Source organism: Balearica regulorum, chromosome 12 (assembly GCF_011004875.1).
Source record: "Balearica regulorum gibbericeps isolate bBalReg1 chromosome 12, bBalReg1.pri, whole genome shotgun sequence".
In the NCBI taxonomy this organism is placed as follows: domain Eukaryota; kingdom Metazoa; phylum Chordata; class Aves; order Gruiformes; family Gruidae; genus Balearica; species Balearica regulorum.
This window is the reverse complement of record NC_046195.1, coordinates 22,464,808-22,492,337: the sequence shown is the minus strand read 5'-3', so window position 1 is coordinate 22,492,337 and position 27,530 is coordinate 22,464,808. Positions and strand designations below refer to the sequence as shown.

The following is a 27,530-nucleotide window of genomic DNA, read 5'->3' as shown; positions in this document are numbered from 1 at the left end:
ATCATGAATCTTGACCACGTAACATCGCTCCAGGCAAAAGAGTTATTAAGATGAAGACACTTAAATCACTCTACAGATGGAACTCATCACGCCACCGTAAAAATGGTTTATTAGCAACACGCTTCAAAGCATTAGTTGAAATTTTATAACAAGTTATTTAGTAGGTATTTAATATTTGTTGTGGCTTTATTGTAGCATCTTAGTTATTTTAAAAAAGTTTGTATTATTAATGATGAGTCTGCCACTGACAAATGTAGCACTGCAAGCATAATTTTCTCACAAGTGGGCTTTTTGTGGCATGTTTTTCTTTTGAGCAACTGGCAATGGCATTGCCAAAAAATTCTGCAAACACACAAAGATCCAGTTAGCAATTAAGCACTGACAATAGTTTTGCTGATTATATTGTATATGCTGAACACATTCAGCAATATGCATTGCAGCAAGAGACTGCATATACAGACGGGATAAAGTGATTCATAGCGCTTCTGTGCTAGCAGCTTTACTGAAAATTTAAATAAAAAGAATTTTCAAAGTAAACATTTTAAGCAGAAACGTAAGCATTTAGTATTCTATGCATATATAAGCATTTCTGTTTTACATGTTATAAGCATTTCTATTCTATGCATTATAAGCATTGACTAATAATGCAAATAGAGCGGTTTTGACTTCTTTCCTAGTGTCGCTGATAATTTTCAGAAAAGATGGTGCCTGGAAGATACCAAGTAAAGGCACAAAAAGCTAAAACTACTGGTTACGTGTGCCCTTTGCATTGCTGACACCACCGATTGTGGGGAACACCACAAAAGCAGGAGGGTTCCTGATATTCGGGAGGAGAAGATGTCAATGCAGTCTTCCCACCACGTCGTACAGCCACAGGCAGACAGGACTGTGGGCTGCCATGCCGTCACTCCGCCACGGAAAACACGTGGATTGATATAAAATTTGTTAACATTGATGTAAGTTACTGCAGACCGACGGGTTTGATCCAAAAGCATTTCCATTTTAGCTAAAGCTAGCACTGCATTACAGGAAACGCGCTTGTAAGGCTTAATGCTGTTAGATGGATGCGAAGACAAAGTATTTGTTTGTGAGCATGATGTACAAAATGCCATTAGCAAAGCTGCCAGAGAGAACGCTAATGCCATATTCATCTCAAAGAAACTGTCGGTGGCTGTATCTGCCTAGTCAAGTGGTTGCTCATTCTCAAAAGTCACTTGCAGAAGACAGGGGAAACCCAGTTATGGAAAACAGCAGTATCTTTGTCAAAAAACAGCCAGCAATTAAGTCTCCCCTACACACGGAAACATGTACTAAAGCTAATTATTGTACATCGGTCAATGTAATTGCAACTCAAATGCAACATGGTCCACGTAATTAGTTGGCACTAATGGAAACCTCATAGTGCAACAAATGTACTAAAACACTCTGCGTCGAGAGTATTTCCTTGCAATACCAGGATCTTGTCGAATTTAAGAAGCATTTTGCCAAAAAGAAGACAGATGGATATTCCCCTGCTTCCCCAAACCAACATCTGGAGTGACTGGGGTCCTCACACCTAACGGAAGGTGCCCAGTTGCTAGAAGGCGCCCCGTGCTCCAGTTGCAGCCTGTGCATGCCCCAGCCCAGAGAAAGGGGGTTAGATGTAACCCTTGCCATTGAAAAACTGCTTACGCAACTCCAGGATAGTCTCAGAGAGGGCACGGCAACATTTCTCAGCCTTCGGCTGGCTACTGGGCCGGTTTCACTTCGATTTATACCGCTTGGCGATGCTCAGAGATCCTCTGCCAAGGCAGGAACAGCAGGAAGATAAAGGAAGATTTGCAGCTGCAGCAAGTGTGGGATCTCCCCCCATCAGGACACCCAGAGCATTATTAACTCCTCGGGCGATGAGAACACAGTGGCAGGATTTAACAAGCATCTCTGCGGCACCTGGTACCTACTAAAGCACGAAAAGAACCACGTGCTTATAAAAGACCGCACTTTAAAAGCCCAGAATGTTGAGCAGAAAGCAAACTCTATTTTGTTGCAAAGTTTCACAGAATTGGTAATTAGTGTTAGTAAACTATTAAGTGATTTTACCCCTTCTGCCAAGTGTATTTCTCCAAGAAGAAAAGAAAATAGTTTCACCTTTTCTGAAGGACATGGTTGAAAGACCAGGTTTTGACTGCAATGGCAGACCTTTTTCCGATGACAGAGGACTAAATGTTAGGCTGGGTGCAGCACGTAACCGTGCCCAGCCCGGCAAATAAAGGTCAGCGTGCACCTGGTACCATCTCAGTGACCAGAAGACACACGTTACCCTACGAGCCAAGTCTGCAAGCAAACAGCACAAGAGAGATTTTATAGGAGAAATGCTGAGTTTACTACAAAAATTCTTTGTGAGGCAAGTTTTTCTCAGAGCAAATGGCCATCACGCTCCTTTGTAAAGGAGATTATTTGCAGCTGGTTATTTGCAGGTTCCAACAGCTGTAAGTCAGTTTAACATTTTGTCTGGTTTTGTTTTAGTTGCAGATACCTGCCCAGTTCCTCAGTGGTTTTGCGCTTGTAATCTAACATCACCGCTTACCCACCAGTAATATGCTCTGGCCTAATAAATGAGTGGTTGGACACACATTTAGTGACTTATTTCAAGTAGGTATGAATTAACCAAACCACCTTTTTGCCATCTGCTTGCAAAAAACAAATTCCCACATTACGGTAATAAAATATGGTGATGTGACATTTCCCCAGTAGCTACAGAAAGGCGTGCTTGGGCACAGCCCCCGAAACACAGCCCGTCTCACCTCCGTGGGGAGACGATACAAAATACACCGAATTTGTGGAAATTTCCAAACAGAAGCTGGTCCTTTGGGAAAAAAAACAAACCACCCTGCTGGGGAAGCAGCTCTGGATGTGCCAATCTAGACTCCACCACGATCGTAAAATACGGAGGAGGAAGGGAAAGCTTACGCATCTGTTTCCAGCAAGGGAACTAGGTCACTGGAGAAGCAATTAAGAGGCTCGCTGCAACGATCTCCTTCCACCCAGCCACGGTGCATCAGATCCCAGAAGCGCCTGAGGAGCCGGGAGGCGACCGCACAGCAGTGCCAGCACCGGGACGGTCGTAGGACCAAGCCGAGTTGAGAACAACCTTCAGAAATGCCAGGTTTTCAGATGCCGCTAGTTAAAAGATAGCTGAAGGCTTAATTAACACAAAGCAGAAATATAAACCAAAAAGCTTAAAGCTCCAGCACCTGCGTTTTACCGAGGGGGCTGACAGAGAGGATCTTAAACTTCAGCAGTGCCCTCGATGCACAGGCTCAGTTATTTAAATAGATGATAGATCAAGCAACCTAGAAAGACTTCATCCTAATTACTGCAGCTGAACAGTTCCCACTGAAGCAGGAGTAGAATAAGAAACCATCACAGAATTACTACAGAAAAAGCTAATTTAACAACTGGCTCTGGAAACATTAATTGAGGCCATCAACAAGGATGAGAAGACTTCACAGAAGGGCATCAGCCTCCAAAAATAATCTAGAATGCCCTTGCTTCTTTGGAAAGGCAATATCAAGCTGGAGATGTTACGTGAAAGACAGACTGATGAAGAAGTCAAAGGCACAACCTGATATCCACGGGCATATTTACCACGAGGGTACAGCCAACGGGTTGCTCCTCTCTGTAGTAACCTAGCAGTAATGAGCAAGACAAGTGAATGCCAGGCAAAACATTCTGTTTTCACCAATATTTTGTAAAAGTTTCTTTAAGAAGTTGTACCCACAAACCCCCACGTCCCCCACTGCCAGGAACAGAGCATTCTCCTAAAGTTTCTGTCCAACAGCTGTTCAATATTCAAGCAGAAAAATAAAATTAATACTAACCTATTTTCTTCTGGATGCTACAGACTCCCTTTTTCATCTAGAAATTCAATGCATTCACTCTTGATTCTCTTTCAATCCCACCGACGGCCTATCAATTATTACTTTATATTGCAGGGCATCCAGAGGCTCCAGCCAGGGTCGAGGCAATGCTCTAGAATAGACACACTGGCTCCAGGAAGCTTCTCAGTCCTGGTCTACCAAAATACCCTTTCAGTGGATGCTAAAACACTCCCTGTTTGTATAAAATAAACTGCTCAGTCTGTGTCAATAACTTCTCTTCTGCTGCTCCCCCAGCAGATTAACTATCAGTCCACCCCGATCTTCTCCTTCACCATATTAACTGATGCAATGTTGTTTAAAACCTATTAAATACAGCAATATACCAAACTTGGAAATTTGAATAATTCATGAAGGCAAAAAAAAAAATAATTTTTTTTTGCAAACAGCATTTTTTCCATCTACCATCTTCCCCTGTATTTATTTAAACCAATACTGAACTTGGGGGCAATTAATATCCAATCCAGTTCTAACAGCAGCAAAATAATTTTTAGCATCTCCTTCAAACCACTGTTTCATACCATCCATCACTTACAGGAAAACACGATCAAGACAGGAATCTATGAATAACTCTGCTTTTTCTCCAGGATTCAATCTAGACTGCTTCTAAATATGTATAATGCCTAGACTACATTAACACATTAAAGCTTTGTAGATTGCCATCAGTGCTTCTGCGGCTTAATTTCATCTGTCCCTCACAATTCAGATCTTCAACTACTTTCATCCTAAAGGAAGAAAAAAAAAAATCACTCCACTTTAAACATAAAAACTCATGATGCTCACACAAGCAGATTGCTAAGCATGTTTAAGAGGATATATATTTAAAATCTGGCAGCAAAACTTTATTCCCCTACTGAACAGGAGTATTCTCTCAGATTCTATTGCCTTGATGTTAATAAAAAGCATATTCTACGATCAGTTAAGCTTGAAGAAGTCTGGGAAACACGATGAGTTTGACAAGTCAAACAATTTGGGAGTAGACTTGGAGAATATAGCAAGTAATAGAAGAGAGAACATTTTAAGCAACTGATAAAAAACCCCCACCGCAAGGGACTCAGTGTGTTTGTTTTCTACTCCAGCTGCACAAAGGATAGAAAGGCACAGCGCAGTAACACAAAATGGATGCTTTTTTGCAAACACCACCTTAATTTCCAAACAAGTTCGTCCATCCACTTAAAAATTCATTTCCTACTTCTGATGGAAGATTTTAATTGCTAACACAGATGCTCTTTTCTGCTCATTCAAAAGTAACGAGAGAATTTTAAGATATTCTGTGCCCGAGACAGTCCTGCTGCACAAAGTAATTGGAAATGACAGATCACATACACCAGTGCAGGCTTGACGTTCGTGCATCGAGTTCTGACATAAACCTCAGCAGCTTCACAGGAGTACTCACCCCAAGCTGAACAAATTCAGTAGTAAAAGTCTGAAAAATAAAACTTACCAGTTTCAGATTAAGCACACGAGAGCAGCATGTATTAATTATTGGGCAGTAGTTTAAAGTTTCCTTTAATCATTTTGAAATGCTTTGAAATCACTTGTCTGGTATAGCAGCTCCAAAAGAGCTTTTATCTTTCAGCTGTAACACAGGAGGCACACTGGAAACCCCAGAAAAGATTTTCTGCCTTCCAGTTTTAGCATCTCTCCTTTTGAATTAGGTTTCCTAAAGTTGTGCACAGCAAGATATACCACAAATAGTAAAGAGACTGTTTAGACAAAAAGAAACCCCACTAAATTTAATACGTGGAAAAACTTCTACTTGAAGATTAGAGTTGCAGAAAGCCAAGCTTCAGTTTAATACGTGTATTTTATGTAGTATCCCAAAGCCTCTGTGCAAGTACAACAGGTTAAAAACCCTGCCGCCTCTTTGCTACCCAGCTCATGCTTACAGCATGGATAATTATCATTAACGTACTTCTCACAGAAAAACAAACAGCCACGCTAACAGCATGCAGACCTGTTCTCACACACCACCTTACCCGGAATAATTCACCATTGATACTTACAAGCACTCACCCTGGAGTAATTGATGGATTCCATGGTAACATAACTACAGCTCGCCAAGCCTCACCTTTCAGCACATTCATGCAACTACTACCTCTCGGAAGTGAGATTTTTCACCACCTCCACCCTATCCACCCACCCCCCCGCCCAGCATCCTTCAGAATTTACTGTGCTTACTTACCATCCAAACGGGGAAAATTAAAAACCTCTGAAAATTAGGTTTTAGGCATGACAGCCCTTCAGCTGTACAACAAAACCAACCGGCTCATCTCTGCCCGAGCACCGCAAACCAGGCGGCGGAGTCCCGGCGCTAGGCAACCTGCTTCCCTTCCTCCGGGCAGGCTGGACCGGGTTATCGCCAGGACCCCCGGAACTCGCAGAGCCATATGTCTTCTGCAGCTGCAAGTTATTACACTGGACGAACGTTAACCGTTTAGGCATCGACAGCAGGCTAAACGTTTTAAAGGTATTACAGAAACACCAGCCCGAGAGTGAAGAGAATACAGATATTAAGCAGGGAAGAGGGAGAATCTGCACCTTTCTTACCTTAAGCAAAGGGAGGTCTCTGAATTCTAATGCATCTCAGATTTTTCGACTTCAAAAATATGTTGGTTGGTGATTTAAAGTGATTTCCCTCTCCGATTTCCTACAGGGGAGATGTGGAGAGAAAAAAAAGAAGAAAAAAAAAGGAGAAATTGAAGTACTTAAGGATCTGCAACAGCCATCGGAGTTGAATTTTTCCCCCTCTATCTGTAAAAATCCTCTTATTCAGTCCTGTCTGCTTTTAAGACAGCACTGCTGACGAATTTCAAGGCTCAGCTCTTGACATGCAGAATCACTGAAGGATCAAGAGCATAAATGTCACTTCCTCTAGGCAGCACATCAACTGCAAAGGAGCCTAATCTGCTCTCCCACCACAATCCTACCAACTGAAGAGTAAATCCTGACATCTGCCTCATGCAGAGCTTTCATTAAACGTTTCTGAAGAATTCCAATTTAAAGCCCCTATCTAAAGGATCCCAGTTTTAGCTAAACCATTATGTAGTTTCACTTGAGAAACTGCACAAGTGGAAGAATATAAACTGAAAAGCTAATAAACCAGAAGTCAAAGACTAACCTTGAAACAAATTACAGCTGGCTACATCTGAGCGCTAGCAGAGGCTCTGGAATTATTAAATGAGCTTCAGAAGAGATTTAACTAACCAAATTCCACTGCAATGCCTTATTTATGGTATGTGTGCCGGACCCAAAATATTTGCTAAGGTTTTTCCATCTCCTTTATTGCTTTTGCATGTTTCCTAATCAAATCCAACAGGCACAAAACCTACAGAGGCTGGAAGATTTTTTTTTTTTTTTTTTTTTTTACAGGCCTAAAGTTCCTTAAAATAGAAATTAGCTGTCATGACCACAACATCCTAAATACATGCTATATGTGGATTAAACAGAAATCAGGGCACCAGCATCGACTTGAAACACCATATAATTAACTCCTAAAATGGCATTTTAATGGTCTCTGCCCTTCCTCAACTTGGCAATAGCGTGTATAATTACTCTCTTATTAGCTCTCTGCATCCTTTCCTCACATTCCCAATTTAAAATTAAACAAAACCTCTTCTGTTAGAGTTTGCCTTGAAGAAGTCTTGTTTTAAAAGGATTACCCGTCGCTAAAAGCAAACTGGATTCCATCAAAGGAGGCTTATTCGTGCACTTGAAGTCTGTTTCTTTAGGGATCTAATACACACCTGGATCTTTGAAAAATCTATTTGAATTTTTTTACTGAATTAGCTCAATAAAGTAAATTTTATCACCCATTAAAATTTATGCCAACGCAACTTGAGCCTGCACGGTGTTTCTTCCTATAATCCTCTCGCTGGAGGCTCAATTTAATAAACAAAGGCAGCTCTAATAATTCAAATCTTACTTTCAAAGATGTGATGTGCCTGTCAGAAGCTTTCTGCAACATAGTCAGTACATTTCTTCAGTCTCTCTCCAAGGCTTTGCATACGTTTAAGCCTGCGTCTTGCCTTTTGAATGCTGATAACTACTGTGTTTCTTTTCTCCCCTTTAAAGGATTAAACGCAGCCACACAGACATTTTTATTAGTGCATCATGCACCATTAAATTGTCAGCTTGTCTTCCACGATTCTCTTTAAAAAAAAAAAAATATGTGGCCTTGAAAACATCTTTACAACAAAATACTCATTTTCTTGGCACTTATTTATAAACTGAAGCAAACAAAGCCAAAACCGACCAACAAAGCACCGCATGTATTTTCCTTACAGCCAGGTGCGGAAGATGAGAACCACTCCACACACAACATGTATTTTTAAAGACCGCACGGTATGTTCACAGAACATCTACCAGAAAGCCCTTCACTTGGCTCCCCCGAGAGATTTCTTTTTATTATTTAAGAGTTCACCCTACTGCCTTCAAGTGGCGAGAACTCTCCCGTTTTGCACTCTGGTCATATGGGAAACAACTCCTGGAAAAGAAATACAAGTTTTTAACAGGAGAAAGCAGTGGTATTTTTGCCCGAGACAGTCCTCCATACACACAGGATGGTGCCAACACAACCTCTACGTACCCCACGCCAAGAAGATGACGGCTTAGGATTCTCTGCAGTTACTTCCTAAGGGCGCTCTGGATTTTTAATACCTCCCTTATTTTTTTGTTCAGTATTTCTATCTAGGAGTGAATCGGCTCTGTTTCATACACTGCAGCTTCCTTCTCTCAAACTCCAACCTACCGCTGACAGTGCCCAAAATTTCCTTCAACAGGGCTGTGCCTTGGCACAATTTTCAACCAGCCTGGCAGCCCGAACTTGAGAAAAAACAGCCAGCCCTGCAGAAATTCAGCTCCTGCCCAAATCCTACCCGTTTAGAAGATTCTGCCCATTAAAATTTTTTACCCTGTGTCTCACGACCAGGTTCTAAAAGAAATCACCATGTCTGACTTAGGAAGCACAAGGTCCATTGACACTTTAGATTTGCTCCTTCCTTCTGTTTTTTCAGCACAGGCAGCAGAACTATCCCTGCATCTCTTCATCAAGGAGAATTCCTCTCTAAAATACTGGTAAAATTCCAGAAACTGTTGTAGTCCTGTTCAGCGCTGATGCAGAGATCGGTGCTGGGCAAAGGTCTTCTTGCTCCCCAGACGGGGCAGGACCGGGCTGGTTCGTTACAACAGGTCAGCACAGAATAAACAAGGAGCATCCCTGCAACAGCTTGGTCACAGTCAGGAGAGTCAATCTGGCCAAGTTGGGTTTCTGTCTGCTCCTGGCTTGCGGAAAGAACAGCTGCAAAGCCTGGAAATAAACCCAGGAGACCGCCTGAAGGCTGAGCACGAAGCAGCCAAGCAGGTGCGTTACCCGTTTCTCTCGCAAGGCGAGAGGCAGCTCATACAAACAGCTTGCACCAGGGGCTAGACGAGGGCATCGCTCCAACAGCGATGAAATACCCGCCGGTACCTTCGGAAGAAGGATGAAGATCTTGACACAGTCACATTCAGCCAGCTCTGCATTCTCTCCTCCGGCGGGAGGCAGGGGGTGAGAGGAGAGAAAAGGAGAAGGCACAAGTGAGGGCTGTGTCCCCTCTCCCAAGGCATGGAGAGTGGCTATTTTCTGTTCAGAGGAGCCCAAAGCCACGCTGGAAGCAGCAGCCCAAGGTGCTGGCTGCCTCAGGAGGCACCTCAGCGGAAAAGCAGCTGACTTGCAGGTTGAAGGCAAAATTCACATACACACAGTTGCACATTTTTCAAGAGCTTTTATGAATACATGCATAAAATGAAAGATTTCTATCAGTAGAGACAAGTTTTTGCTCTCTGGTCCAAGCCATCTGCCTCATTTTAAGCCTTGCTCCACTCAGCTTCATTTCTCCAAACTCAGCTTCAGTGCTGAAACAAAGCTTTGGATTCCTTTTGTTAGACTTCTGAAATTACAGTGATTCCAGCACGGTTTGGTAAGTCATTAATACATGTACCAGGCGATTAGAAGCCTTTGCTAGCAACCTGCAATTTCAGCACAACCCCAGCAGCGTTATCAGATAACGTGTTAATAACCTGCTGGGGCTAAATACCGTGCTACAGCAATAGGTACGTGCTAGGTTCAAAACAAAGAGCCGAGCACGCAGATTTTACACAATCAATTCCAAACTCCCGACTGAAGTTGAAATCCTGTTTCTAGATATAGGCTAACGCTTTATAGGACACGTGGGAATGCGATACCCTAAACCACAATTAAAACAGCAAGGATGTGCTATGCTTTATTTTTTATTTTTTTTTACTATTAATTTTTTATTTAAAAAAGGACTCCTCCTAACTGCCCACAGCTTGCTTAGGGGGAACAGGGTAAGGTCGGACAACAGCCTAACTCCAGCTTTTGTACAAAGTTTTAAGATGCTCCCTGGAGGGAACCTCACATCCAAGAACAAGACTTTTCCATCTTTGATAATGAAAGTTTTGATTGTGGGCAAAGCTAACGGACAGGTTAACGAAAGCTGGAGGAGACAAGTATTCAGCCTGCCCAGGAAGGACTTGGAATAGAAGCAAGAGGATCATGTCCCAAGGCTGTCAGGATACATCCCAAAGAGATGGTCCAAACCCAGTTTAACTAATTTTGTCCATATTACTCTCATGAATCCACCAAAACAACATTTTCTCTTTATGCCCAGATAGGAAGATTTTATTTCCGTTCTATTAAACAGAACAGTAAAACCTCATATTTTACTTTGGTGATCTAGAACACTGAATTTTGCGAGTTGTTTCTAAAGCCCACGATTATTAAGAGAAGAAAAAAAAAAAATAAATCTCCACTCTGCTTCCAGCTGTTGCACATTTCTGACACCGAGCCACATCTACAGACAGGACGCACAATTCCTCCTCCGAGCTGCGTTTTAACTTTTTCCCCATCTGAATCAAGAATCCGACGGGTTCAAGTTACACAGCTCCGATCAGGCACCTGCCGCGGCCATAAACCCCCGAGATCTGAATTTCTGCTCTCGTGCAATGCCCGTTGTCAACACGGCTCCTCTAAATGCGTTGTGTCCATCCACTGAGACAGAGAGGGATGGGGTTTGGTTGTTTTTTTCCGTAATTCAGCGTTTCTGTCGCCTCCCAGAGATACAGGACGGTGGTACGGATGGTCAGAAGAGCAATGTGGAAGCTGCAACCTGATGTCTCAGGTAAGATGCCAAAGGCCAGCAAAGACCCAGGGCGTTAAGGTTATGTATCGGCCTGCTAGAAGAGGGCAGAGGAGAAAAGGTGCAGGCACGGCAGCCTGCTTTCAGTGCCCTGAACGCACCAAGTTTCACACTGACATTTGTCATTTATTAAGAGTGCTTTTCAATTTAAATAAGGTGGTTAAAAGGATAGCACCCAATTAACTGCTCAGTAGGAGGATGGTATTAATATTCATGAAACATTCAAAGCAGACGTGGGATTCTTAATTGTCTGAACCCACATGCAACAAAGCTGCACTAATACTGTACCATCCCCCCAATATTTAAAAAAAATCCCTATTCATTTCAGTAGCTGACTTGGGTTCCATTCTCATTTTTGCCCATTTAAACACCAGTGTTCAGCTTTACCCGACTCTGTTCCTGGTGAGAGGGGAATTTTTGGTCCCATAGAAAGAGGAACCAGCCTGACTCAAGCCCACAGGGTTAAACCCAACTAACCCTGGCGCTGGCTGTTGCGGCAAGTCCCTCAATTTGAGCCACCGAGGCAGTAAAGCCGTCCTTCCCCAAGTGCTGCCATTCCAGTGCTCGATCCCAACACCGCTGGTTTTTCTGACTGCAATGTAGTGCAAAGTGGTTATTTAGAGTAAAAAAAAAAAAGTGTCCATTTAAGATTGATCTCCTTGTCCTACAAGGGTTGCAAATAATAGGGTTAAAAAAAAACCAACCCAAAAACACTGAAATTAAATTATTTTGGAGACAGTTCTGGGCTTAATGCAGAGGATCTGCCTGCCTCTGGTCCCCGAAGCGGAGCAGGAGCTCCCGCAGCTCCCCGAGCAGGGCAAACCTCCGCCGAACAGAAGCAGCATTGTAAGCTTCGCTCTTGCAGCTGCACTGGTTTTATCGGCGTCTCGTTTTCCATCCCCGTCAGACTCACAAGCCTCCCCGGGCAGCCCCAGCCAGCAGGAGCGGGTTGCCAGGGGCTCGGCGCAGAGTGCTGTTCCCCATCTAGATAAACATTAAGCTTGCAATGCAGAACGGTGGAATAAGAATTTTTTTAAAGGACATCCCAAGGGAAATGATTGCAAATAGCAGGAGGCTGAATTGTACCTGGATACCGAGGGGGATGTTTGCGATATCAAACATCACGCAGGACCTGCTGCCATCCAAACTTCATCCCTGGAAGGAGAGGAGCGGGTGCCAGCAGAGGGCACTCGGATGCCAAGAGAGAACAAACCCACCGTGTGCGGGGATGGCTCAGCCACCACCTCCATGGGCCTGCGGAGTCGAGCATTGCCTTTAGTCCTCAAGCAAATGCAACACGTTCGATCCAAGGTCTAATTTTCAGCTCTCCTCCAGCCACAGCAAAACGCCTCTGCTGCCAACTCCTGTTTTGAAGGGTCTCTGCAATCCCACGCGTTGGGTGCGAGTGGATTTGCTTTGACAGCAAAGACCAGAGAATAAGAAACCCCACTCCAGTCCCCAAGGAGTCTCTCCACTTTGGGAAACTGTTTAAGGGGAAATGTGCATTACTGTCAGTCATGCCAGCTGTTAAAATAAGGAGAAAGCAATGTCACAAGTCAAGCCAAGTGTCCTATTAGATACTTTGTGTGCTGCAACATTCTGCAAAGAAAGCTTAAATCTTCTTGGAGAATTGGCCAACTTTGTAGCAGCAAAATTTGGAAGTCACTGTCAAGCATGCAAGGAACTTGTTAACAGTCCCGTGAGTATTAAAATGCAGTGTATCACAAGCCACATATCAGCAAGATAACCGCCATTTGCTCAAATGGAAACTGGATCTAAGGAGTGAAACCCCAAGGACCAGTTTCAATTGCAGTTTCTTGGGGAGGAAAAAAAGTTTTATTGTTCCTTCTGAAGCAAGAAGCATTTTACCACAGAGTATTAGAGATGGTCATTTTAAAGTAGTTGTCCCAGGAAAGATTAAGCCTACAGTTACAGGATACATCTCCAAGCAAATGCGATGAGCTGTACAGCTTGGATTGTGCACAGTATAAAATACGTGGGATGAGAACTGCATGCTATATAACCCATGTCAGGGAAAATGCAAATGTTTACATGCACTATAAAAAGGGGGAAGATTGATAGTTGTATTTTTTCATTTTCATAGGTGTACAAACTTATATGTAAGACAGGTTTTTAGGATCACACAGGTGGATTTAAGGCAAAATCAGAACACTTGGTTGAGAGTCTACAAAACCAAAATCCTGTGTGCTGCCCCATATGCACCTTGCAAGCACTGTACCCCCAGCAAACGCTGAGAGTAAAGCTACCTGGTCCAGGGCTTGACCATCTCAAACACCCAGGTTTTCCAGGCACTGAACAGACCAACGTTTGACCTCCTGACACTGTGCCCTTTTTTAGAAACACACGTGTCAGGAGGTGAAGCAATTTCATAAGCGTCAGAGAAATTCAGCATCACCTTAAGTCTTCTGAAGGTGGAAAACGGCAATCAAAATGTGGCAGTTCTGCAAATAACCTGTAAGCTTTCATTTTCCCAAGCCACCAATACCATAAAGTGTAAAAAAAAAAATTAAAAAATGTATTTAGGTCAGAGACTTGAGAATTATATCTTTAAAAAGGTGAGGGCCTGATAAATCTCACTGCTGCAAGAAAGCCAATTTTTGCAAATAGCTAAAAAACATGTCACAATTATGCATTACTATACAGCCTGCAGTGTTGTGGCAGCCTATTTGCATATCTATTACTCCATAAATTTTATAGTCCACAAATACCAAGAATACTTTACTGTTACTGAACGCCGATGCCAAGACTTGCCTTTCTAAGAAAACTTGGAACAGTGCAAAATCCTTTGTCTAAAGCAAAACATTCACTGCTGGCTCTGTGTCCCACTCACCTTAAAGTTTAATAACAAATTCACCTTCTATATATATATAAAATACTTCTGTAAGATATAAGGTGCCAAATATTTACTTCTAGATGTAGGTCAAAGATCAAATATGAGTTTAAGGACTAGATGTGGATTGTGACCAACTTTCATCACAGAATCCCAGATTGGTTTGGATTGGAAGCCCTCTTCACCAGCTTTTATTTTCTCCACGTTGTAACAACAGGGATACATAACCTCCTGTAACAAACTATGCACCTAGTGATACGGAAGCCCTCTATTGAAACACCTAGGGAAATAAGACCCGTGACTATTGAGGCAGACATTAAATCCAAAATCATGCCTTTTGTCACATCTGTCCATTCCCACCTCTAAGCAAGGTGCTGACCCTACTCCTACCGATGAGCGTTCAAGGTTTTTGATACCGCGCGTCAAAAACGTATATATTTTGATATAAGGCAATTTCCCTACCAGACAGAGGTAAGCAAATATACGCCTTTCTACAGTAACTACAGAGGGTTAAGCACTAGGGCATGAGCATACCTCCCCTCTTTTCTTCCAGTGCAATGTTATTTTGTACCTAATGCAAAGGAGTCCAAGGGTTGCATTAAGTTTTCCATAATTCTTCACTTTTCGCGATAACAAAATAGAAGCAGTTCTTTTAAAAGTCTAATTCCCGTCAGGCTTAATATGAACATTCTCCAAGAGCGCAGTTCATGCTTAAAAACAGGCATTAAACAGCTAAAACATTTGATGTTTGGAAACAAAGTTACCCATCTGCCAAGGGTTTTGGAAGCATTACATACCACGAAAGATTTTCTGTTCTAAAACTATTTAATGTTAAAGAAAAAAAATCTCCAGACATGCAAAGCTTAAAGCTTAAAAATAATCCTTTCCACTTACTTCTAGTTCTCCCTTGCTAAAGCATTTGTTTACTGTGAAGCACCAGTTTTCTGTTGCAAACAGCCACCCATCGCGTAAGATTGAGTATTTTGATCCACCTTACCTCTACGAAATAATGGCATTCATAAATTAATCATAATGCTTAAAAATAACTGACCTACTTTGCTTGGCCACCTAGGATTCACTGCGAGCAAGCATCCAAGCTACAAATTACCACCGTGCCAATGGAAGTGTGAAGGTACTGCACATCAAGCTGAGCTTTCGTGGCACGTTGCCGCACAACGCGCACGCTTAGCTGCCTTCAAAACGCTGCTGCGGGGGCTCGCCAAGCCTCCCAGAGTGAAGGTCCAGTTACCTCCATCGGGTTTTCTCAAACAGAAGTGCTACGGTCCGGCTGCTCCTGGCATCAGTGGCACGCACTTACGCACCGAAGGTACTTGAAGCTTCAGCTACAGAGCAGGGATTTGCAGAAAGCTTGCTGTCTGCTGAGGGAAGCACTGAAAATAGCTTAAAAGAAGATAAACAACACATCCCCTGGTTGCGATGCGCCCCTGAAGGTGCGGCTGGAAGTCATGCCCAAGAGCAGGTTGCAGGGAGCAGCCTCGCTGGGGAGCGAAGGCAACGTGCTCCGGGTGAGAAATAGCCTGGTGCCTGCCAGGCCGCAGGCATCAGGTCGTGTTTTCCTGCAAGGCGAAGGGCAGCGGTACGTCTGTAACACCACGCACCCAGTGCCGCGGGTCCTGCTCCGTCCCGGCTACAATCTTAACCTCTTCTAATCCTGAAACCCTGCTGGCTTTGTTACTGCTCACATATGGCTGAGCAGGATGAAGCTCTTTTCCTCCCACCTACCCAAAAGCAAGTAGCTTTTCTGACAGTTTAACTTCCTGGGAAATTCACATTTTTCTGGAAGAATACTCAGTGCACGGAAAATATAGCAAAACCCACTAAGATGGGGAGGAAGGTGGCTGTCATCCTGCAAAGCATGCAGATCTCCGTCACCTCGGTTCTGGAGCTGGCAATAGAATCGAGATTTTATCTAAACTCACCTTCTGTACACAGCTCCAGTGCAAATTCATCATGCGGGCAAGGAAAAAGCTACTCAAACCCAGTTATTACATGAAACAGAGCTGCACAACTCTATTTAAGAATAGATTAAAAGAATCACAACAATTCCAATTATACTCTGCATCTTCCTTGTTCTTCCACAGATGCCTCATCCTTCATTTTCCTCATCTGTAGAGCAACCACGGTGCTGTACACATCGTTCATGACATTTTTATTATCAACCAGCAGACAACCTTGCAAGCCTAGGGAAAGTTATTTCCAGCAGTTTCTGTGGCTGTGTTTCTGTGGTTGGGATAGCTGCTCACGGCCAGCGGCACCAAAGCAAATCCCGGGGACGCACCGGCGGAGACGGCACGGCACGTCCCTGGGTGTGCACAGGCAGCTCTGCCTGCACGTGTCTTTTTCCTTCGAGTACCACCAGACGGTCCCAGAGCACCACTGGATCCCACCGACAACCACGCATCACCAAAACACTTGCCGCCTTCGCAGTTATGTGATCTATTTTGGTTTCTCAGCTATACGGAGAAACAGTATGTATGTGTGTGTGTGTGTGTGTGTGTGTGTATATATATATATATATATATAAAAAAACCCCAAACAAAACCCCAAACCAAACCACATAGAGAAAATTACTTCTCCCTTACTGCAGCAGAAGATGCTCTGATCTCATTTGTTGACATTTATCATTAGGAAGAGAGACATCTGAAAGCCCTGCTAGGAGAGGAAAGCTTCTTAGGGTTTTTAAGAAAGCCGACATTAAACAGCAGGGATGGCAAGAGCCGATTAGTCCTTCAGCTTGAGATACACAGTACAGTTAACACAATTTTATTTGTTTAAAAGAACTTAACAAAATCAGCTAAGACAACATAACCAGCAGCCTTCTGTATTCAACTTCACATTCAGGTACCTTTTTAACAGGAGCGCTTGATGAATAAATACATCTTGAAGTCATAGCTCAACTTTCCAAAACACAAAGTCAACATTTTTAACAACATATGCTAAAGAAAAAAAAAAAAATTCTGCTTATCAAAACGCAGAAACATAAATCAAACAGGCATAGACATGTACGCGCGCACACACACACACAAAAGAGGTATTTTCAAAGTCCCCTCCGCTTCAAACCACAAGCCAGAATCCTATTTTCAGAAGAATGTGTTGATTTGACAGAGGCTTCTGCAGACATACGACATCTTCTCTCTCTCTCTAGTTTCAAGACACTCAGCAGCTAAACACATCCAGGTCAGCTCACTAACTGGTTGCAAGCACAAACCTTGCTCTTAAATAGTCAGCTCTAAGCAATTTAACAATTAATCCTAATATCTGTTCAAATGCTGCTTAAACCAAATCATTAGAAATAAAATGAAGCCAACAACAGCTTCTCAGGGAAAATATGAATGCAAAAAAAAAAAAAGTAAAAGCAAATATTGTGTGGAGGTTACCTGGACTGGATAACCTTCAGGTCCATTTAAACAACTCAACTCTATCTAAAAATGTGGCAAATACCATAAGCATTCAAAAATTAAATGGAGATACCAACTGCCCGCAGATCCGAAAGCTTCAGGTGCTTTGTGGGGACGTATCCCCCCATAAGCAACAAGTGCTGCCCTTGTAGGGCACGATTTTTCAAGACGATTGTCTTGCCACAGTGTCCTCTGCAGCCAGGATGGCACTGAACGCCTGTAGCCGAGCTAACGGGCTGTTAACGAAGCAGGGTAGGAAGTGCGGGGGACATTCCCCCATTTCGACTGACAGATAAAAACAATTTTTTATTTCTTCAAGTGTTTTTTGCAGGAATTAACTGGTATCTTTTGGTATCGTTGAGAGGATTTCTATGGGAAATTCAAATACTCATTAAATATAATAACTGGTAAAATAAGCTCATTCTGTTCAGATTCAGGCTGTTTTCTATAAGAGAAGGAAAACAGCAAAAATACTTCTTCAGGAAAACCACACCCAGAAAGAAACAGGGAAATCATTTCACTTTCAACATGGAAACCAAAGTTTAAGAGGAACAGAAGTTGCTTTTCAAGCACCAGACAAGCTTACCGAAGGCAAGGTCAACCTTTGGTATCTCCAAGATTGAGAAGTGCAAATAAAGATCCCGAGTTTTCAACTCCAAGGGAAGCCCCACGGCCTCACCGGCTCTAGGAGCTCCCGATAAACTGCCTTTGTTTCAAAACTTTCTGGAATTTCCTGCATACCTTAATGCAATTAAAAAGAGGAAAAGAAACGCACCAACAGCCCCGTTTCCTGCGCTAGACCAGCTCAGGGACACTCCTATCTAACGTCCCTGTTCAGAAGGCTTCGCACTGAAGCACACACAGCCTAAATTGAACTCACAAGCACCCTACAGGGGACACAGAAAAAGCTCTAATCCTCTGGAACAGAAAATGTTTTACAGCAAGAACCAGGACAGAAAACAGTGAGCTTGAACGAAGACCCTTTAGAAGCTAAACCAAGCACTGACCTTCCTAGTTCCCACCACGTCCGAGAAGATCAAATGCTCTACCGCCAAGCCGAGCTCAGTTCAGCTCTGGTTCTCACCTCACTTTTTTATGGGTCTATGCATTAGCCCCAAAACCCAGCGGATGCGGGTCACCACCACTCCTGTTCGCAGAGCACGTGCTGAGCCGCGGTACCTCCCCCCAGCACCTTCTCCACTTGGACCTGCTAGACATGGAAACCCTTCGCTCAAGTGAGCTTTGTTGGGCAGACTTTGCTCCTTAATCCAAATCACCCACGCACGTGTCTCAATCTGGATCCAAACTACATGAACGCTTGCTGAAGTTTAATAAAATCTTACCTGCTATTTTATATATTCTTATGCTAATATTGCTGTGGAAAGCCCATTTGAAAAGAACCTTGATCAAACAGAAACCTTATTGTTCTCAACCTTACCAAGGCTGGCAGGAGGTACATTTTAAAGCTCAAGCTAAAAGGGGTTTTGGGGATTTTTTTTTTTTTTTTTTTTGAGTGGCTAATCTTACTGCTTAGCACTTACAGTTGCTTCAGAAAATTCTGTGTTAAAGTTTTTATCATAATGAAACAGGGAATATATTATTCCTGAAAGCGCTGAGATTCAACGCTCCAAAGTCTCTATCTTTATGGTGGATATTACACGGGCAGCAACACAGGTAATTCCCTGAACATCTTAATTTCCAAAAGTGCGACTTTAGACAACAATAAATTCTAACTCCTGAAAACACGGCCAAACCAATTTATTTTGTGATCAACAAGCTACACGTAATCCAGAGTCTGTAAATCAGATTTTATAAAGTGACACCAGCCAACTGGTTCCCATATCAGGGGACACCAGCTGATCTTCAACTCGAATAATACAAGCCATATAAATGAGGAAAAAAGAAAAGGTGGCATACTTGAGATAAGACACTAATTAAAAGCTCATTTCCTTTGGAATTACCAGTGAGCTTTCTTTAGAAGGATCTCATTACCATGCATTTTATCTGTCACCTTCAATATTTCAAATTCAATATTAACATTTAAAACACAGTTCAGAAGCTACGCGCGGTTTTCAAGTAAACTTTGTTAAATATGAGCTAGATCATGACAAAGTCTCTCTATCCTGCCGCAGGTTTGAGCGCTGCTTCACCCAGATTAAAAGCAAGCGCCGAGGCTCACCTGTGGCTCAGTTGGCAAGCACAGCACAAAATTTGGTGGCCATGAAGGTGAGGAGGGATTAAAACACCGGCAACATGCCACATTCCAGCACCATCAAGACACCGTGAAGGAGCAGGAAGTAAAAAGGATGCCAAGAGGAGATGAGTTGAAAAAAACAGAAGGAAAAGCTGCAACTGTGGAGCACAGGGCGGGAGTCAACAAAATAGCGAGTGCTGATAGGAAAGTAAATTTACATTTCATTCTAGAAACGCTACGTGTAAATCCAGCGTAAGTACAGAAAAGCTCAAGTTGCATTAGGCTTATTTGCATGAGCAAATATTCCTGAAATACGAGTGTTTATTCCCCAAATTTTATTTAGGAGCTTAAGAATTATCATGTTATGGAAAAAAAAAAAAAAGGAAAAAAAATCACAAAATTGCAATACTGTGAAAAGGGGAACATCTTCCGACATTTTAGGTCTGCAGCAGGAGGCTAAACTGATGAGTCAACTTGCTTTGAAAACCAGCAGAAATTAGATCTTAAAGTTTTGACTGCGGCTCAGACATGAAAGCTAGTTCATTAAAAACATACCCAAATACTAAAGTAACCAGTTTAAGAAACACCGCAAGTAGATGCCTTTTAATCTTAGGGCTCAATTAAACCTTCAGAGAAAGACAGCTACTTTCAATGTAATCTCAGCGAAACCCAACTTATGACTTCCTTTTTCTCACCAAAGGAGTAGAGATCCTGAACAGGAGGAATGAAGCTCATTAGGCTCACGTTACAACAGTACTGTAGGCGACCATTGCCACTCCCACCAAATATTATTTTGGGGGCTTTGGGGTTTTTGGTTTTGTTTTTGTGGGGGGTTTTGTGGGGCTTTTGTTTGTTTGGGGGTTTTTTTACATATTTTACCTATTTCTCTGAAGCAGTCATCCAAGACCTCTTGTTTACTGCAGCACATACACTAGCCGGTGAGTAGCACACCTCTTGTTTTTCCTGCTGGAGTAGCACTATAGACTCAGCATTACAAATGGGAACGCTATTGTTAAAGAATCAATTGGACAATGAAAGAGCTAAGGACACTTGTCTTCCAGAAAATTACTGTCAAATGCTGCCAGACCCAGCTTTCCCTCTTTCTGGGCCACCAGCCAGATACTAATCATTTCAGGTCCCTACTAATTTTTAGCTGTGTAACACGCTGCGTGATACAAAAGGGGCAGCTTCATCCATGCGGTGCTTTAGGATACTTTTATTATTAAAAAAAAAAGAAGAAACTGCTACTATCCCAAATGTAGACAGTGACATTATTACCTGCTGAAAAGTTAAAGGATTTCCCAAGGCACCACCTGAAGGGACACGTGCCAGAACCTCCTTATTAAAGCAAGTCTTCCTACCTTATTAGAGCTCAATGTCAAAAGCCATTCCGCAAGCTAGGCAGATAAAATAGTCGTGGAAGTTACACCTCATCTTGGCAAGATGGCATTCGCCTTTTTAAAAAGGTACAAAGAGCACCCGGATAATCGAGATGCCTTTGACCTCAATTATAATATTTATCGATCACCAACTCTTATCGGAAGGGTTAGCAGCTCACTGAAGCGAAAACAATGTCTTCATCGAGCGTGATATTTCACCCAGATTTCACAACTATGCCAAAGAACGTCTTAGTAGGGCAAGATGCCTCTACAGATATATTAAATATTGTTAAGGCTTGTTACAGCTGGCCAAGTCTAGAGGCACATAACAGCCTGAAAAACCCTTCTTGCTTGGCCAGCTCTAACCAGGAGAACTATTAACTACTGGCAACTCCTGTATCTAATGGACCAAGCCAAAAGGCTTAAAAAGCCAAACACGCTTTCTGGGTCTGAGGTGCTGCACTCGCCCAAAGCGAATGAGCATCGTGTGGAAGAACCGGAGGATCACGCTCCTGTATGTACACTGATCCTCTTCCTCTGCCTGGGAAGCTGTGAAGTATTTGCCTTTGCAACATTAACATTTTGCTTTGAGGCATAATATATTAGCTGAAACTTTGCATCATGATACTGCTGTCACACATCCCTCTTAGGACTTTCAAGACGGGCAGAAGCAGAACAGCCCACGGACACTCAAACCTATCTGCAACTACAGCACAAGCACATCTTATTTCTGTTCTCCTGACTTTGCCTTGCAATAAAGTGCTCAAAGTCTCTTTCATTACAGGAGATCTTCCACAATCTCATGTGCAAGGTCCGCAGCAGATGATCCGCATGCTGTCTTTTGAAAGAAGACACCGTACGTATGATCCTGGCGCGTACTGTCCTCATTATCCGAGTATTCACCTGCACTCACTCCAGCTCTTACAAAAACCACAGATATTATTTTAATTTTCCCCTTCCCAGACAGCATGTTGATGAGGTTTTTCTCCTCTTCACACTGTTCAAGTGGGTGTGAATTCCAGAGGCAAAACGAAGAGCACATATAGGCCATAACACATTAAGTCCCATTAAGGAGGGTGACTGTTCCCATACTAACATACCTCCACCACAAAAGTCACTTAGCCGCAGCCTTCCTAACAAAGATAATTTCATCTCGTCACACCTGCTACAGCGCTCGCTTGGAGCACGCAGCGATCCTCCACATACAGAGGTTTACAGGTGGCTGTTACTTCACCAATTCCAGAAATGCTGGGAAACCTGCGGTTTGCCGGGACAGAAGCAGTCTCAGAGCTTGGTTTGAGAAGTTTGATGCGTCTTAAGCTCCCAGTGAAAAACTAAAGTGTAAGAAAGTATTCTGAGTTGAGTTTAGCTTTACGGACACCTGACTAAGCGTCTCAGCCTCACTGCGAGTGCCTTCATGTCGTTCTTGCTGTACCTCCACATCTCAGGTGCAGACACAAACGCACGCAAAACGCCTCGACGGAGCAAAAGAGCACCATGCCTCAGCGGGGACAACCCAGCACCTGACTGGGCCGCTTCAGCGTTTTCCCCAGGTACGTATTCTTTTCCCCAGGTACGTATTCTTTTCCCCAGGGACGTATTCAGACAAGCCACCTGAGCAGCATCTGTCATTCTGTACCAGGTACCGACAACCTCTGAAGACACTCACACCTAGCAGAAGCTAGGTTGGACGTCATGATTAAACACAATTCCTCGTTATCCTGCACGCCTACCCAGATACCGCACACAAACCGCGTCGCATCTCGCCAGGTAACACCCCCATTGCGCTGCTGAGGCCACGCAGGCAGCTGTGCCTCCCCTCCAAGAAACACCCCGGGGTTTTACCAGGGCGGGGAGAGGCCCCAATTAGCGCAATTACTGCTTCTAGACTTTGGTTCACCTTGGAGGTTTTCCAGGCAGGATTCTCGGCGCTGGAATCCCGCTGGGTGCAAACCGGGGGGCTCCTCCACCCGCGCCCCCCGCGCTCTCCTCACCAGGCTGAGGGAAATCCCAAACCTCCCAACTCGGGCAGAGCACGCCCGGGCACCGGCGCCACGGGGCGAGGCCGGCCGGCCCCGGCTCCCTCCCCAGCCCAGCCGGGCAGCCGCAGGATGACACAACCCGCCGCCCAGAGAGCCCCGAGGCTGCGGCTACCGGCGACCCGCTGAGGGAAGAGGGGGCCGCGGGGGGGGGCCCGCCTGGGGCTGGGGGGCGCAGGGCCGCAGGTCCTGCGGAGGGGCCGTGAGAGGCCTGCCGGGGGGGTGGGGGGTGGGGGAAGCGGAGTGGCGCCGGGCCCCCCCCGCGGGGTGAGGGGGCGCGGAGCGGCGGGAGGCCGGGCCGGTTCCTACCTGCGGGGGCGCGGGCCTCGCAGGCGGCGGAACCCCAGCGCCGGGGAGGCGGGGGCGCACCGAGGGCCCGCGCCGCGCCCCGCCTTCCCGCCAATGGGAGCGCGGGGGGCGGGGCGCGCCCAAGGCCCTGGCCAATGGGAGCGCGCGGCGCGGGGCGCGCGGCGCGCAGTGACAGCGGCGCCGGCGGGGCGGGGAGCGGCGGGCGGGAGGGGCCGCTGCACCGAGAACACCAGCCCCGCGGCGGGGCCGCTCCCGCCCCTCCCGTCCACCCGGCGGGCAGCCTTTACGCCGCCCCCGCTCCGTTCCCCCTCAGCCACGACCCCACCCCAGCCACGGGCGGGCCCCTACCTGCGCGGTGCCGCCGACATGGGTGGTGGGCGGGGCGGGGCCGGGTTGGGCGGGGCGGGCGGCGGAGCCTCCCGGGGAGCGGCAGCGCTGAGCGGCCGCGGCGGAACCCCAGCGCCGGGGGCGGGGGGGGGGGGGGGGGGGAGCGGGCTGCCCGCCCCGCCCCTACTTCCCGCGAGAACGACGAGCGTGGGCGGGGCCTGCCGCCGGCCAATGGGGTGCGCGGGGACGGGGGCGGGCCTACCGGGCGGGGGGAGCGCTACCTATTGGCTGCGCGTCGCCCCGCCCCTTGGCAGCGCGCACGTGGCGCGGGGAGGGGGGGGAGCGGTCGGCGCCGCCCGGGTGCGATCGCGGCGGCCGCGGGGCCGATCGCGCCGTGACGGTGGGGTTTGGGCGGAACGGGGCGGCGGGGGGGTCCTTAAAACGCTCTGTAGGTTGTTTAGCAACCCTGGAGAGAAGCGTTGACCTGCCGTAGGGCGCTGGGTTTCCTGCTGAGGCCGTGAGGGCCGTACCTCGCCCGCCGCCCCCCCCCCACAGAACGACCCGGCCGGGGGGGGGGGGGGGGTCAGTCCTCCGGTCCCCGGCCCCCCGCCCGCTTCGCCTTGTGCCGGTGCCGCTGTGCTTCCCGTGCCTCCTTCTCTCCCCGAGCGTGACGGTGATTCCTTACAGCTGAGCTCTGACGTGTTTCCGTCCGCCGTGACGACATCGCCCGCTTGCCCCGTTGCCGTGACGTCAGAGGCCGCGCTAACCGCCGTGCCGCCCTCCTTTGCGTCCCCGGGGACCTCCGGGGCAGAGCGGGCCGGGCCCTCCCGGGCTCCGTTTACCGGTGGCTGCCCTCGGCCTTCGGCAGCGGGTCCTGCCCAGCGCCTCGCTCAGCGCCGCCCTCGCACGCCCTCGCACGCCCTCGCACGCCCTCGCACGCTGCCGCTCGCGAACCCCCTCCGTGGCACTTTGCACCCTTGCCCTCGGGACGGCGGGTTTTGCACCCCTGCACCCACCTTCCGACCCCCCCGGAAAATTCCACCACCGGCTCCAACGCTCCAACGTGCGCCGCGTCTCGGAGCAGGGAGACGAAGCCGCTGCGGGAACGGCGCGGTGGGCGCGTGGGCCGAACCTTCGTCTTCTCCCGTGCAAACGCGAGAGAGCCCCGGCGTGCGAGGGCCGGGGGAGAAGCGGCGGCGGAACGGGGTGGTGTGCGCCCGCGCGTCGCCGGCCGCGTCACTGGGGCGCGAGAACGTCCGTGGGAAAAGCGCGGAGCTGGCTGCCCGACCCCTGGTTACGTCCCTCGAGCTGGTGACGGTCGCGTGCTGCGGGGACTTCTCAAACGTCGGGATTCCGGTGGTTTTGCGAAGCAGGAATAGTCTGAAAGGAATTATTCGTTTAGCGTGGCCCCAAGATTGCTGCCGTGGCAATAAACACACGTACGCGCCCCGCTCCTTTGTCCGAGTTAGTCGTTAGTCTTACTTGGCACGCGCCGTGAAAACAAAATCATGGGGTGAAACGCAAAGAGATTTTAAGATAATGAAAGGTTATCGCCTTCCGCCGCTCCTCTTTGTGCGCAGAGGGAGCGTGCGACCGGAGCCGGCCGCGCCGAGAAATTTCCATTGCAAATGAGTTCAAAATCCCACCGATGCTTTTACGTACTTTGGAGGATGTAATAGGTGGAGCAGAATACGTCCTTCGGCTTCCACGTGAGGAGTTCTGGAAGTGCTGTACAGGAGGTGTCGTTAAATGAAAAAAAAAAAAAAAATGACCGTTTCCTTTGTTAAAATGCAGTAGTAAAAAGGAGGTGTTTGGGGTAAAGTCCAAGGCCCCTCTCCGCCTGCCCCACGCCGGCGTCCCCGGCTCGGGTGCGTGCTGCCGGGAGCCTGGCCGAGAGCAGAGCGCGTCCCCGGAGGGTTTTGTACGGACACAGCGCCGGTGCTCCTGCTCCGGCACGGCATGAGGGATTTCAGCACGGGACCCGTCTACTGGAATGCATTTAAATAGAGCTTAAAAGACACGGTTCGCACGCTAGCGTAAAAAAATTTACATTGCAATTATTATCTTGTTCCAGATTAGCTGCTGTGCCCTGTCTGCGAAATCCTTTATTTCCTCCAGCCCGGTATCGAGCCCGGTTATTCTCCTCTCGGCCTCCTGCCCTGGGCTCTGAGCTGATGATTCATGTGTTAATACGTGGTTATTAGCTGACTCCTCTACCTCCACCGCCGCTATCTGTCTCTGGCAATGGAAGGAGGAAATGAATTCTTAAAACCTCAGGAACAAACAGTCCGTGCGCTGAGATCAATCCGGCTCCCGCTGACGTCAGTGGAAACATTTCCATCGGCTGCAACAGGGGCAGAATTAGTCCCATATATCAGTTATTAGCTTGATGTATAACCTCGCAAAACTGCACGTCGCTGAAGGGAGAAAGCTGTACCTGTTAAAAATAACTGGGGGGAATTAAGTGACTGTCCAAGATATTTCTCTTTTGGGGATTAAAAAACCCAGCTTTTGGGGCTGTTGACTGTGAACGGGGGCTGCCCGGGATGTGGGCAGCATCCCAGCCCCGCTCAGCCGCTGCCCGCGCCGAGACCCCCAGCTCTTCAAGTGGGGCTGTAGCGACTTATTGCTCTTTAATATTTTAAATATTAATTGAAATAATAATTAAATTTTTTAATATTGCTCTGATGGCTGCAGCAGAGCCCCTCGCTCCCCCCCCCGCCGCAGGACGGTCCCCTGCAGGGAATCCCCCGCTTTCAAAACAGCTTTTACTGCCTGCAGAGAAGAACTTCTTGTCACTCCCACCTTACCGGCGTGGCCACGCACGTTGAGGCGGTCGCGCTGGGCGATAGCAGCGGGCGGAAGGGAAAGCCCCAGATATCCTCTTCTTACCACCGTGCTGGGGACAAACCGCCCCGGCTCACCGTCCCCCCCCGTCCTGCTGGCCACGGGGACCGAAACGGCGGCGGAGGGAGCACGAAAAACCACCGGTGTCCTTCCATCCCCAGCGCGGGACCATCCGTCCTGCTGCGAATACCCTGGGACGAAGCCCCCGCAGCTGCGCCCAAGGAGGCGTCTAACATCTGGGTGCTGCCGCCTGCGTTTGCGGGGACCCCCCCCCCCATCCTTTTTGTGGCCGTGGCCCTTCCCCTGTCCCCGGCACCCCCGGCACCCCCTGCCCCTCGGTCCCCAGCTCCCCCAGTTTGGGACCAGTTGAGCTTTGTCCCCTCCCTGCCCAACATTCGCACCCAAACGCCCGGCTCTGGAGCATCTCCCTCCCCTGCCCCGCCTGGCGGAGGGAACGACGAGACCCACAAATCACCACCGGTCCTTCGTTTCCCTAATTGGAAGCCACCAGCTAACGAGATATCATCCAAGCAAAATATTAGGAGTCGCATAATAATTATATCAATGAAATCAACAACAATTTAACAGCAAAGGTTAATTACATTTATTTAAAAATCTGATAGACAAAATGATGCTCAAACAGTTGGGCAGACTAATTGAAAGCTAATGTTGCTCCTAAATTGAATTTCAAATGAATTTTACATCCATAGTTCATTTTGCTAATTTCATTCCCTGTATCCTGTAATTTGTTGGCAGTGATTGATTACTTAAGTGAATAATATCTATGTACCAGGACCATTTAGTAATAGAATATGCCAAGTGCGATCCTACTGTTAATAAATACAGTTTCTTTAAGGTTTCCCTCTGTCTGGATTTCACAGGAGCAGGGACGCGGTGCCGGGGGAGCGAAGGGCTTTTGCCAGCCCTAAGCTCCTATTTTCCTAAGTTTCTTCTCACCAACAGGTTGTAAAAACCTTCCTGTGCCGCCGGCAGCTGCCCGTCGCAGCAGCACTGATACATCGCCGCTTCTCAAACCCTCACTGTCATTT

General features: G+C 46.6%; 1 protein-coding gene across 12 annotated transcripts in view; it reads right to left on the bottom strand.

The window, feature by feature from the left end:
* GLCE (glucuronic acid epimerase) overlaps positions 1-23,792 on the bottom strand; it is a 55,678-nt gene extending 31,886 nt beyond the window's left edge. For 2 of the 12 annotated variants that reach the window (XM_075764174.1, XM_075764180.1), the window contains exons 1-3: positions 8,865-9,391; positions 7,843-8,068; positions 6,468-6,567 (exon numbers count right to left, since the gene is read on the bottom strand). Coding sequence is in view for 2 of the 12 variants with exons in the window: in XM_075764171.1 (XP_075620286.1) it covers positions 23,656-23,675 (20 nt within the window). In the remaining 10 variants the exon portion in view is untranslated. Of the gene's footprint in view, positions 1-6,467; positions 6,568-7,842; positions 8,069-8,864; positions 9,394-17,972; positions 18,270-23,307; positions 23,404-23,655 lie in introns of those variants that run through there. The other 10 variants (XM_075764177.1, XM_075764175.1, XM_075764181.1 and 7 more) reach the window with 10 other exon arrangements.
* Between the last annotated feature and the right edge of the window lie 3,738 nt (positions 23,793-27,530).